General features: G+C 38.5%; 1 protein-coding gene and 1 pseudogene across 2 annotated transcripts; both read right to left on the reverse strand.

Annotated features, from left to right (window-relative positions):
• Positions 1–3,458: 3,458 nt before the first annotated feature.
• LOC103335329 (scopoletin glucosyltransferase-like) lies at positions 3,459–5,252 on the reverse strand. Its single transcript, XM_008238338.3, has one exon. It carries the CDS (start codon positions 5,122–5,124, stop codon positions 3,667–3,669), a length of 1,458 nt encoding a protein of 485 aa, XP_008236560.3. The 5' UTR covers positions 5,125–5,252; the 3' UTR covers positions 3,459–3,666.
• Positions 5,253–8,698: 3,446 nt separating this feature from the next.
• On the reverse strand, positions 8,699–11,040 carry LOC103343898 (scopoletin glucosyltransferase-like; annotated as a pseudogene). The gene has a single exon (XR_016128174.1). The product of XR_016128174.1 is annotated as a scopoletin glucosyltransferase-like (transcript).
• Positions 11,041–12,941: the final 1,901 nt, after the last annotated feature.

The following is a 12,941-nucleotide window of genomic DNA, read 5'->3' on the forward strand; positions in this document are numbered from 1 at the left end:
GTGCAAAACTGGAGCAGGCAGCTTGTAAGCTATTCTAGTCTTCGACCTAGGGGTTTTGGAAACAGCTACTCCTGTCTCACAGAGTTTGGTCTTAGGTCCCGAGACGTCACCATTTTGGGCTGCACTTACCTTAGAGTTGATGACGTTGTTGAGAGATTTTTTTGGTCTGCCTATTTTCTTTTTTCCATTAGCAATAGCATGCTTCTCTTTTGCATCATTAGCTTCCTTAGTTGAACTATCCAACTGCTTCCCCAACCCCTGCATGAAATCATGATTACCAAAAATAGTCTTAGTAGTTACAGGCTCATTTTGAGCATCGTTATAAGCCTCCTTCACAGTCCCTGAGTCATTCTGTCGAAGAATATCAAATCGTGACCCTGTTGGTTCTTGAACAACATAAGGTTTTCCTTGTACTTTCTTTCCATTGTCATTGGAGACCACATTTTTTGAGCCATTTCTACCAACCACCATGTTCCAAGGGCCAAACCCTACTGACGCACCATCAGTGCTATCCATAAGATTACCCCGTTCATGATCTTGTAAGTCCATATGCCCAACTCTTCCTTCATTAGCACTAGGATTCGCAGGTAGCCTTCCATTAACTTCATCAGTCAAATTATTACTCTTGTCATCCACTTGCTGAGCTCTAGTGTCCATGGGTATTACATCGTCAACACAATGATCCTTGTTATGGCCTATTCAACCACACTTAAAGCATATAAGGGGAAGGTTCTCATATTCTACTCTCACTAGCTTTCCCTCAACCATTAGAAAAGGTTTAAGAGCATCTCCAACCGATGTGTCAAAAGTGCCACATAGACCTTTAACAGCTAGAAATAACATTTCACATCACTCCAACCGATATATCAAAGCTGATGTGGAATGAAGGCTGAAGGTTGAGATGTTATTTTTGACATCCCAAAAGTAGGATATCAAATGAATATTTTATTATTTTTTCTTTTCTTTTCTTTTTAATTTAAAATAAATCAACACTAAAATTTAATAAAATAATAATTTAATTTGACATATCGGGTGGAGTGTAAAGCTGTGTAAGATGTCAAATAGCCACATCACCATCAAATTTAAATTTGATGTTTGGTATTTGACATCTCCCTTGGAGATGCTTTAAGCGGTTTAGAAGTGTCAATTTCAATGCATACTCTTGCATACTTGCCTTGGGATTGTGCAATTGTGTGACAATCAACTTTATAAATTGTGCCCAACAGATCTCCGATTGGTTTCACTGCCTCTTTAGTGAAATACTCAACATACAACATAGAGAGGCGTGCCCATATAGTCAGGCTAGATATCTGCTCCAATTCTGGGTCAAAATGTAGCCTCATTTTTGCATCGTAAGGTATTGCCCAGCAATGACCCATGGTCCCCCCAGTAAGGACATAGTTCAAATCCTCTTCTAGCAAAAATCTGACAATGAAAAAATCATTGGCCAGATCAATTAGCTGCATTGGCCCCTTAAGTTGCCACCATTGCTTCAATCAAGCTAAAATAAAACTGTAAGTATGAGCGCACCCAACAAACTTAATAATGATAGAATTCTGCGAAGGTCTGTACAACTTCTCTTTAATTTGCTCTGAGAAACGAATCGACGGACCATTTGCCGACTCAGAGACTTCAAAATCCCCATCTTGAATGACCAACTGATCTTCCTCCGTAGCAGCAGCAGAAGAAGCGCCAATAGGCTTTTCAAAAATAGCAGAACTATGAAGTGTATCTTTAAAACTTATTGGAGGCACATGTGGGCCTTCCTCAATTTGGTCCAAACACACCTCATCATTAGGAAGTTGATCATTAGATCTGGGTCACTTGCAAGAAGCGTTCATGGAAGAAATTATAGTCGGCCCACCGCTCTCCGGAGGCCGACGAGCGGAGAAGAGGAAAGGTACCGCCAGACGCCACCTTCAAGTCACGTGGGAAACTCGAGAGGTTCTTCTTCCCTCAAACTTTTATAATAGACAAATCTACTCATGTCCCCCTCAATTATCGACAAATTGGCCATATCGCTTCATTTTTTGCTTTTATATTCATCTTTCTCTTTTTTGGACTTTAAATTATAACCCTAAAAGCAATGTCTGTACAAATTTTGATTCACCTCTATGCAAGTTTTCTAAAAGATGAGATGAAAACAAAGACATGTTCTATTTCCACTATGAAGTTTGTTAAATTGAAATTCAGAACAAGTATTGACCAATTATTCGATTCGAAAGAAAAAAAAATTGTTGACGCGCTCCCTCTTCTTGCTTTCTCATCTCCGCTGCTCCATACCAACACTCATCACTCTTCTCGCAGCTTCCCCTTCTCTCCCCACCAATTCCCCTCTCAAAAGTTGAAAATTCACTAAAGAATAAAATTTTCAAAATATAGGAAAATATTGGCATATAATAATCTTGATTATGAAATGCTGAGTGCTGACGTGGAGAATGTTTGATAAAGAAAAAAAATGTGTTGAGGAAGTAGTGCACGCGGGGTGTGTGTGATTGTCAAAAAATAGATTTCAACTTTGCCATAACAATTCAAGGGTAGGAATTTATATGGATTTTGGTGTAAAAAATGAAGAATACGGCTAGGTATTTATAGAACAAAAAAAAAATTCTGGTTTTTTTGTTTTTGTTTTTTCCTTTTTTGTTTTTCAATTTTATTGGTACTCAAATTGGTCACTAATGTTAGAATAACGTCAATTTGCCAAGCAAGTCTTACCTTTGGGCTTAACCAATTTTATAATCTACTTCTTGTAATGACAATTTTTCCTTGAGTGGAGATTGTTTTTGAAACCTGGACTCCGTTTTATCATGACAAAAAGAAATGAGGTGAAAGTGCTCTAACGGCAAGTAGTGGAGTGGTGGCAAGTCATGAGGCTGGGATGCTTGTGTCTGGCCCGGAAGGGTCTGATGATGAAGGTGAAAGGGACCCACGCTAAACAATGGGGCCCTTGAAGAAGGTAGTAGCTGCTGCCTAACATTTTCATGAAAATTTTGCATTGAGAAAATCTAGGTGTCCAAGTTGTATGTCCACTGTCACGTATCCAAATAGGTGCAGAAACGCACACACCCATTTTCCTCTGGCTATAGTATATTAGTATATCGAAATTTATTTGTAGCGAAATATGACTAGGTTTTTGGTAACATTAAGGAAACATAATTAATTGTATTTATATTTATATTCAAAATCTGGGTTTTTGAATGAAATTGTTTCTAAATTATTGCTTGAGTTTCATTTTGGTCTACGGACTAAATATTTCCTTTTAATAGTTCTCCACTTTTCAATTAGTTTCAAAATGATCCTACCGTCAAAGTCCTGTCAATTATTCGGTAAAATTAATGGGCAAAATCGTCTTTTTTGGCAGCAGTTGGGGCAAGGAGGTGCCCTCTGGCTCTGCTGCTTCATCATCTTCTCGTCTTCTCATAATTTCATTTCTCATAATCTCATCTTCTCATATTCCATCAACACAAATGGGCTATATTTCAAAAACCGAACAACTAGTAAACATTTTAAACATTTTTTTCATCAACGTTTACAAATTTATCAACCTAAGATCTGATTTTTGCTTTTCTTTTTCAAACGATATGCAAAATGGCATTAACTATATCTTCCCTGCAACCCCTCCCCATCAAAGTAATCTCTCATTGTGTACGTATGTGAGGTCCAACTTTACCTTTGGGAACTCAACTCTTCAATGAGAGCATTCAAATCAGAATGTGATGAACCTCCCTTTTCAATAGCCCTTCTTGCCTGCTTTGCTAGTCCCTTGGCTCTGCTTCTCATTTCCTCTGCTTCTTCACCCACCATAATCTGAGTCACAGCTTTCTCAATAGCTTCCCTCTTTACACTCTCCCCCACAACTTTAATGCACCACTTCTGAGCACCCACACCAACTCCAATTTTCAGCACTTGGGTCACCAACTTCTCATTGTAAAATTGATCTACAGACACTGGCCATGTAACCATAGGCAGCCCAGCAGCAATTCCTTCCAATGTGGAATTCCACCCACAATGAGTCACAAAACCCCCAACAGCACCATGATCAAGAATCAGGACTTGTGGAGACCACCCTCTTATGATTAGCCCTTTTCCTTCCATCCTCTCTTCAAACCCTTCAGGCAACCAATCCTCTTTGCCCACATCATCATCTTTGCCTTTCCTCACAACCCAAATGAATTCTAGCCCAGAAGCCTCAAGCCCAAGTGCTATATCCTTCAGCTGAGAATTATTGAATTTGACCACACTCCCAAAGCAAACATAAACCACTGAATTGGGTTTCTTTGAATCAAGCCACTTCAAACATTCGTGCTCATCAATGGAGGCTTCCTTTCCCCTGTATGCTTTTTCTTCATTGTCCCTGTTGCACAGAGAAAGAGGACCAATATGCCATGCCTTCTTTCCCAACACCTTTCTGTAATAATCTGCATAAACTGGTTCAAGCTCATAGAAACTGTTGACAACAATCCCATAGCTCCTCACCTCAGCTTCCTTGGACTGTTTCAGCAACCGGGTCAAGTCATTTTCAATATTGTCCTTAATTAAATCAGACACCTGGGCTCTTGTCATCTTGATCTCCCCTGGAAGATTAGGAATCACAAAGGGTTCTGAATCAGATGAAGTGTTCTTGAAAGGCTCATATCGCCTCACACAATCTGATGCAGCCAAAGCAAAGAAACTAGTCCCATGAAATACCAGCCTTGGAATGCCAAATTTTGCAGCGGCATCAGTTGCCCAAGGAAAAAACATGTCCGCCACAAGGCAGGTTGGCTGGTCTTCAAGCAGAAGCTGTTCGAGTGGTGCTTGGAGCAAGCCCATTGCTTTGAAGAAATTACTGGCTAATTCAGGTGTGGGGAGTGAGTCCAGATTCTCACACCCTTCTGGCAGCCCAGCCTCTTGAGAAGGGAACTTGATGGTTTTGATTTCAATTTCGATGCCGCAGCCGCAGGAGTTGGTTTTTCTTGATCGGGTGGCTTTAGAGAATGTTGGGGCGTTTAGAGTGTTTGTGATTATCGTTGTCTTCACTCCTTGAGCTGCAAATAGCTTGGCCATGTCTGAGACTGGTATCATGTGCCCATGGGCCATGAAAGGGAACAAAAATACATGCAACTCTCGGTTTTGGCTAGCCATGTTTGGGAGTTGAAATGAAGATGAAGTATCGGTTTTATAAAAATTGGGATGGGATTTGTGTTTGTGTTTGTGTTTGTGATACTTGGCTTCGACATGAACGTCATATATTGAAGTAGGCTATGTGAGGAGTTTGGATTTTTCTTTCCTATACTGACAGGGGAAGAAAATTCCGTATTTCCCCATTGGATACGTCGGTTGATAAAAGCCTGTTAGTCAAGTTGATTCATTAGTAGAAAACTACAAATGCCAAGTTGGATAATAAGTGTCCATCGATAATGTGATGATATTGATATAGCTTTATCAACAAAATGTTCCGACGTGTTATCGATACATTTTTAGATAATCTCAATTTAGTGCATTGATAATAGATGTGCGTATGAATATTGAGAAAGAACGAAAACTAAATGGAATCAAATCATTAAAAAAGTTAAGGAACATAAACTTATGGAATCTTTACATTTTATCAAGATGTGCATGTTCCAGACTACGAATATTGCACTCACATTCATACTACACCAATTCACTTGATTTACCATTCTAATTATAGTTTTTTTTTAATTACAAATGTTTAACGATTTCATTTTCTTCTCATTTTTGGTACATGACGGATGCCAAAAGTACAAATGCTAATCTTCATGGTATGTTTGAAACTAAGTTTGGCATTTGGCATTTTGCTAGACGCACACTAGATTTTTAATGTAAAAGAAATTGAAAAGTTATTTGCCATTAAAAAAGGTAGGAGGCTTTCCTACTTCTTGCAAATTACAGTTTGAAACATATGTAAAAATAATTCATAAAAAAATACAAAAAGAAAAATATATACACACATGTTAAATTATAATTGACAAGAAAATAGGAGTTCCTAATTTCTAAAAAGGAAAAATTGTGCCTACTTTAAAGTGGATGTAGACAAATTGAGAGCCCAAATGGAGAAGACGCAGGGAACTTACTTGGTAACCACATTATATTAGGACTTTTCAAGGTGACATAATCGCTTACATCATAGCTCTCAAGACTTTCGAAGAACATGTGACCAGGAAAGTAGAGTTGCGTAGGAGAAGATGTTGACAAAACAAGAAGAAAAGTAAGCACTCTAAACAGTCAATCAAACGAAGGAAGATAAGGAAATTAATGAATAATATTAAACTCATGATTTCAAGGAGTGGTCATTTGTGTATTGATACTTCTCTTTATAATGAAGAAGATCACAAGTTTGAATCTCTATTAGTGAAAGGAAAAAAATTGTGTGGTTGTCACTCCATCCCTATTTTAACACTTCCCACAAACTTTTATAATAGATAAATCTACTCATGTACCCCTCAATTATCGACAAATTGGCCATATCGCTTCATTTTTTGCTTTTATATTCATCTTTCTCTTTTTCGAACTTTAAATTATAACCCTAAGAGCAATGTCTGTACAAATTTTGACTCATCTCTATGCAAGTGTTTTAAAAGATAAGATGAAAAGAAAGACATGTTCTATTTCCACCAAGAAGTTTGTATGAAGTTTGTTAAATTGAAATTCAGAACAAGTATTGACCAATTATTCAATTCGAAAGAAATAAAAAAAACACCCATCACTCTTCTCGCAGCTTTCACTTCTCTCCCCACCAATTCCTCTCTCAAAAGTTGAAAATTCACTAAAGAATAAAATTTTCAAAATATAGGAAAATAATGGCATATATTAATCTTGATCATGAAATGCTGATTGCTGACGCGGAGAATGTTTGATAAAGAAAAAAAAAATGTGTTGATAAAGTGGTGCACGCGGGGTGTGTGTGATTGTCAAAAAATAGATTTCAACTCTCATATTCATTTTTCAAGAGTCATAAGAGCACTTTCACCATCCGTTGTACTAGGACAAAGGACAAGGTCAAGTAATGGTAGATACTATTTATATGAATAGTGATTACCTTAACAATTTTTTTGATGCATTCTCATCCATTGACATAACAATCCAAAGGCAACTACTATTCACATAGGATGTGAGGAGAGAAATTTATATGAATTTTGGTGTGAGAAGTGAAAAATACGGCTAGGTATTTATAAAAAAAAAAAAAAAATTCTGATTTTGTTTACTTTTTATTTTATTTTAATTTTTTTGGCATTTAAATTGATCGTGGATGTTAGCATAACATCAACTTGCCCAAGCAAATCTTGCCTTTAGACTTGACCAGTTTCATGATCCACTTCTTACCATGACAATTTTTCTTTGAATAGAGGTTGTTTTTAGAGCTTAGACTTCCTTTTGTCATGACAAAAGGAAATAGGTAGAAGTGCTTCAACGGCGAGTAGTGGAATGGTGGCAAGTGACGAGGCTGGGATGCGTGTGTCTGGCCCTGAAGGGTCTGATGATGAAGGTGAAAGGGACCCACAATGGGGCCCTTGAAGAAGGTAGGTGCTGCTTCCCAATATTTTCATGCAAATTTTGCATGGAGAAAATCTAGGTGTCCAAGTTATATGTCCACTATCACGTATCCAAATAGCTGCAGAAACGCACACAAAAGCTGACTAGGTTTTCGGTAACATTATGGAAACATAATTAATCGTATTTATTTTTATAAATAAAATTAGGGCTTTTGACTGAAATGGTCTCTTAATTGTTGCTCAAGTTTCATTTTGATTTACGGGCTAAATTTTTCATTTCAATAGTTCTCAACTTTCGATTTAGTATCCAGGGACGGATTCAGGATTTGAAAATGACGTGGGCTAACCTTACGTACAAACTTATTGAAAACTCGACGTTACAAATGAATTTCATTGATAACAAAAAAATACACAAGGGACATAATGAGTCTTACCCCTCAAAAACCCCATATCCGATACCGCTATTAAAATAACATATATTTAAAATAATATATATTCAAAATAGTCATTTTCCAAATTAGCATAATTGTTACTAGAATTCCCCAAAAAACAATAGCTCAATACAAAGGTAGAGGAAAAAGACCTCTGTGGAGTTGAGAAGAAGCAGCCTTGGAACTGGTGCAGCCGATCGATAAGAGTGTTGGGTTTTTTTTTGGGAGTTTCACTAAAACACCCAAAATGAGAGCTGAAATTATAAAAAAACCCAACACCCAAAACACTTTATAAACACACCCAAAATCCATCATTACACACACTCAAAACCCATTTATAAACACACCCAAAAAATATACAATTATTGACTTTGAGGTTGATTTTGGGTTTGTTTCTATGTTTAAATAGTGTTTGGATTTTTTTATAAATACATATCTAGGATTGAGTTTATTTATAAATTTGTAATTTTTTTTTTTGTTGGTTAGCCAGCCTAGTGGGGATTAGTTAATAAGATTGGCCTAGGCAAGGGTATTATTTTAGTCTTTAAAAAAAACAAGTCTCTTGGGCTATAGCCCAGGTTAGCTTGTTAGTAGTACCGTCCATGTTATTATCAAAATGATCCTTCCATCAAAGCCCTATCAATTGTTCCTTAAAATGGATAGGAAAAATGGTCTTTTTTGGCAGCAGTTGGGGCAAGGAGGTGCCCTCTGGCTCTGCTGCTTCATCATCTTCTCGTCTTCTCATAATCTCATATTCCATCAACACAAAGGGGCTATTTCAAAAACCCAACGACTAGTATACATTTTAACCATTTTCTCATCAACGTTTACAAATGCATCAACCTAATATCTGTTTTTTGCTTTTCTTTTTCAAACGATATGCAAAATGGCATTAACTATGGGGAAAAAACATAACACCCTATCTTCCCTGCAACCCCTCCACATCAAAGTAATATCTCATTTTGTACGTATGTGAGGTCCAACTTTACCTATGGGAACTCAACTCTTCAATGAGAGCATTCAAATCCAGAATGTGATGAACCTCCCTTTTCAATAGCCCTTCTTGCCTGCTTTGCTAGTCCCTTGGCTCTGCTTCTCATTTCCTCTGCTTCTTCACCCACCATAATCTGAGTCACAGCTTTCTCAATAGCTTCCCTCTTTACACTCTCCCCCACAACTTTAATGCACCACTTCTGAGCACCCACACCAACTCCAATTTTCAGCACTTGGGTCACCAACTTCTCATTGTAAAATTGCTCTGCAGACACCGGCCATGTCACCATAGGCAGCCCAGCGGCAATTCCTTCCAATGTTGAATTCCATCCACAATGAGTCACAAAAGCCCCAACAGCCGCATGATCAAGAATCAGGACTTGTGGAGCCCACCCTCTTATGATTAGCCCTTTTCCTTCCATCATCTCTTCAAACCCTTCAGGCAACCAATCCTCTTTGCCCACATCACAATCATCTTTGCCTTTCCTCACAACCCAAATGAACTCCAACCCCAGAGGCTTCAAGGCCAATTGCAATCTCTTTTAGCTGAGAATTGTTGAACTTAGCCACACTCCCAAAGCAAACATAGACCACTGAATTGGGTTTCTTTGAATCAAGCCACTTCAAACATTCATGCTCATCAATGGAGGCTTCCTTTCCTCTGTATGCTTTTTCTTCATTGTCCCTGTTGCACAAAGAAAGAGGACCAATATGCCATGCCTTCCTCCCCAATACCTTTCTGAAATAATCCGCATAAACTGATTCAAGCTCATAGAAACTGTTGACAACAATCCCATAGCTCCTCACCTCAGCTTCCATAGCCTGTTCTATCAACGGGGTCAAGTCATTTTCAATATTGTATTTAACAAAATCAGGGACCTGGGCTCTTGTCATCTTGATCTCCCCAGGAAAATTGGGAATCACAAAGGGTTCTGAATCAGATGAAGTGTTCTTGAAAGGCTCATATCGCCTCACACAATCTGATGCAGCCAAGGAAAAGAAACTAGTCCCATGAAAAACCAGCCTTGGAATGCCAAATTTTGCAGCGGCATCAGTTGCCCAAGGAAAAAACATGTCCGCCACAAGGCAAGTTGGCTGGTCTTCAAGCAGAAGCTGTTCGAGTGGTGCTTGGAGCAAGCCCACTGCTTTGAAGAAATTACTGGCTAATTCTGGTGTGGGAAGTGAGTCCGGATTCTCACACCCTTCTGGCAGCCCAGCCTCTTGAGAAGGGAACTTGATGGTTTTTATTTTGATTTCGATGCCGCAGCTGCCGGAGTTGGTTTTTCTTGATCGGGTGGCTTTAGAGAATGTTGGGGCGTTTAGAGGGGTTGTGATTATGGTTGTCTCCACTCCTTGAGCTGCCAATAGCTTGGCCATGTCTGAGACTGGTATCATGTGGCCATGAGCCATGAAAGGGAACAAGAATACATGGAATGGTCGGTTTTGGCTAACCATGTTTGGGAGTTGAAAAGAAGATGAAGTTTTATAAAAATTATAGGTTTTATAAAAATTGGGATGGGATTGGTCTTTGTGGTTGTGTTTGTGTTTGTGATACTTAGCTTCGACATGAACGTTATATATAGAAGTAGGCTATGTGCGGAGTTGGGATTTTTCTTTCCTACGCTGACAGAGGAAGAAATTTCTGTATTTCCCCGTTGGATACGTCTGTTGATTTAGTCAAGTTGATTGATTAGTCATGTGATGAGATTGACTAAGAATACTACAAATACGAAGTTGCATAATAAGTGAGGAATGAGACAGCTACTAGTGGCAGAAGGAAAGAAAGAACTTTCAGAGGGAAGCAAGCCTACGACAGGAAGGTGGGTCAAGGTTTAAGAAGCCTGACGGTCAGTCAGTCACTTGTCTAGGGCCTTCCTCACGGTCAGGCAACTCTTTCCTTGTCGGCAAGCTCTCCTCCTATTTCTGCACTGCTTCCGGTTGATGGCTATTATGCCTCTTCCTGCTCTTTTGAGTTCTTCGACTCGTCTTCCAGCTCAAACTAGCCAAGACTCCTATTCCGGGTAGTGTTTTTTATAGTCCTTTGCTCTTTACAAACCCCTGACTCGTTCATTCACTCGCTTGGATTCAGTCGCATAGTTTCAGACAATCTCATTGTGATGCATGGATAATAGATGCGTGTATGAGTTTTTTTTATAATGCATGCTGTGACTATCGAGAAAGAACGAAAGGTAAATTGACAGCCCAAATGGAGAAGACGGGTTTTTCAAAGTGACATAATCGCTTGCATCATAGCTCTCGAGACTTTCGCAGAACATGCGACCAGGAAAGTAGAGTTGTGTAGGGAGAAGATGTTTACAAAACAACGAGAAAAGTCCACTTTAAGCACTCTAAACAGTCAAAGCAACAGATCTAGAAAAGTTCATCAAACAAAGGTGGTCATTTGTGTATTGATATATACTTCTCCATTAATCAAGGGAAAAAATTGTGTGGTTGTCACTCCATCCCTATTTTAACACATCCCTATTTTAACCCTAAATTATTGTGAGACTGACCATATCACTTCATAAATTATAACCCTAAAAGCGATGTATGTACAAATTTGATTCACCTTTATGCAAGTTTTTTAAAAGACGATATGAAAAGAAAGACATACTCCTTACCATCACCCATCTCTTCTCGTGGCTTCCCCTTCTCTCTTCACCAATTCCTTCCTCTCCAAAGTTGAAAATCACTAAAGAATAAAATTTTCAAAATGTACAAAAATAATGACATATAATAATCTTGATTATGAAATGCTGGGTGCTGACATGGAGAATGTTTGATAAAGGATAACAAAAGAAAGTGTTGATAAAGTAGTGCACGCGGGGGTGTGTGTGATTATCAAAAAAGAGATTTCAATTCAACTCTCATATTCATTTTCCAAGAGTCATAACCGCAAGTAGTGGAGTGGTGGCGATTGAGGAGAGAAATTCTTATGTAACGGGAATAGCATTTTTTATTATCATTGACACAATAATACAATGACATATAAAATAACTTTTTCATATATCATTGTATTATTAGTTAGAGATAACAAAACAGTGCTATTCCTATTACATGTAAGTTTTTTTCATGAGTGATAAGGCTGGGAAGCTTGTGTCGGGCCGTGAAGGATTTGATGATGAAGGTGAAAGGGACCCACTGAACAATGGGGCCCTTTAAGAAGGTAGGTGTTGCTTCCTAACATTTTCATGCAAATTTTGCAGGGAGAAAATCCAGAAGTTCAAGTTGCATGTCCGCTGTCACGTGTCCAAAATGCGGTTCTTTGGTTGTTTGTAGAAATAAAAAATTATGTCATTGCATTTGTAGGCTATTTAGAGTTTTTCATGTTCGCATTTTCCTTGTTTTTACTCCGGCATGTTTGCATTTAGGATGTAATAAAAGGTGGAATCTAGCCTAGGCGCGTGAGCACCTGGGTTATAATATTTTTTAAAAATAAAATATATAGCATTGAGCACGATTCTATAATTGTGTTGATTCATATGTCTAATCTATTGATAAAGTCACTGAGGTTGTTTACACCATAATCAACCGAGCATATCCAGTCTCAAAGTGACTAGCACTAAAGGCACACACGCTTTCTTCCATGCTGAAGGAAGACAAGCTCTCGACTGCTGAAGCTCCCAAATTGCATAACCTAATCTCCAAGACATGTGTCACCACTACAGTGACTTGTGCAAAGTCCCACATCGGAAATCTATACAAACCTCCCACTTTCACCTCCCTATAAATAAGGAATAGTATCCATGTGAAAAGGGGACTGCTTCTCTCCACTTAGAAGAGGATTCGGCTCTCAGAGCTAGACTCTAGGGTCGGGGACTCTCTCCTAAATCCCTGGCATGGGCATCTCACTTGTCATCTTTATATTCGAGTCCAACCTCATGTACAAATGTAATCATACACTATTTTAATGAGAACATACTTCTCCGTGGACGTAGCCCATTCATTAATGGTGAACCACGTATATCTTGTCTTCTTTACATTTATCGCTTGCCCAAGTCTTTACATACATGCTGAAGGTCCT

Source organism: Prunus mume, linkage group LG6 (assembly GCF_029339155.1).
Source record: "Prunus mume cultivar Tortuosa linkage group LG6, ASM2933915v1, whole genome shotgun sequence".
Classification (NCBI taxonomy): domain Eukaryota; kingdom Viridiplantae; phylum Streptophyta; class Magnoliopsida; order Rosales; family Rosaceae; genus Prunus; species Prunus mume.

What these genes read in the sequence shown, in the direction of transcription:
- LOC103335329 (XM_008238338.3), bottom strand. Translation starts at nt 5,124, where the DNA reads ATGGCTAGCCAAAACCGAGAGTTGCATGTATTTTTGTTCCCTTTCATG.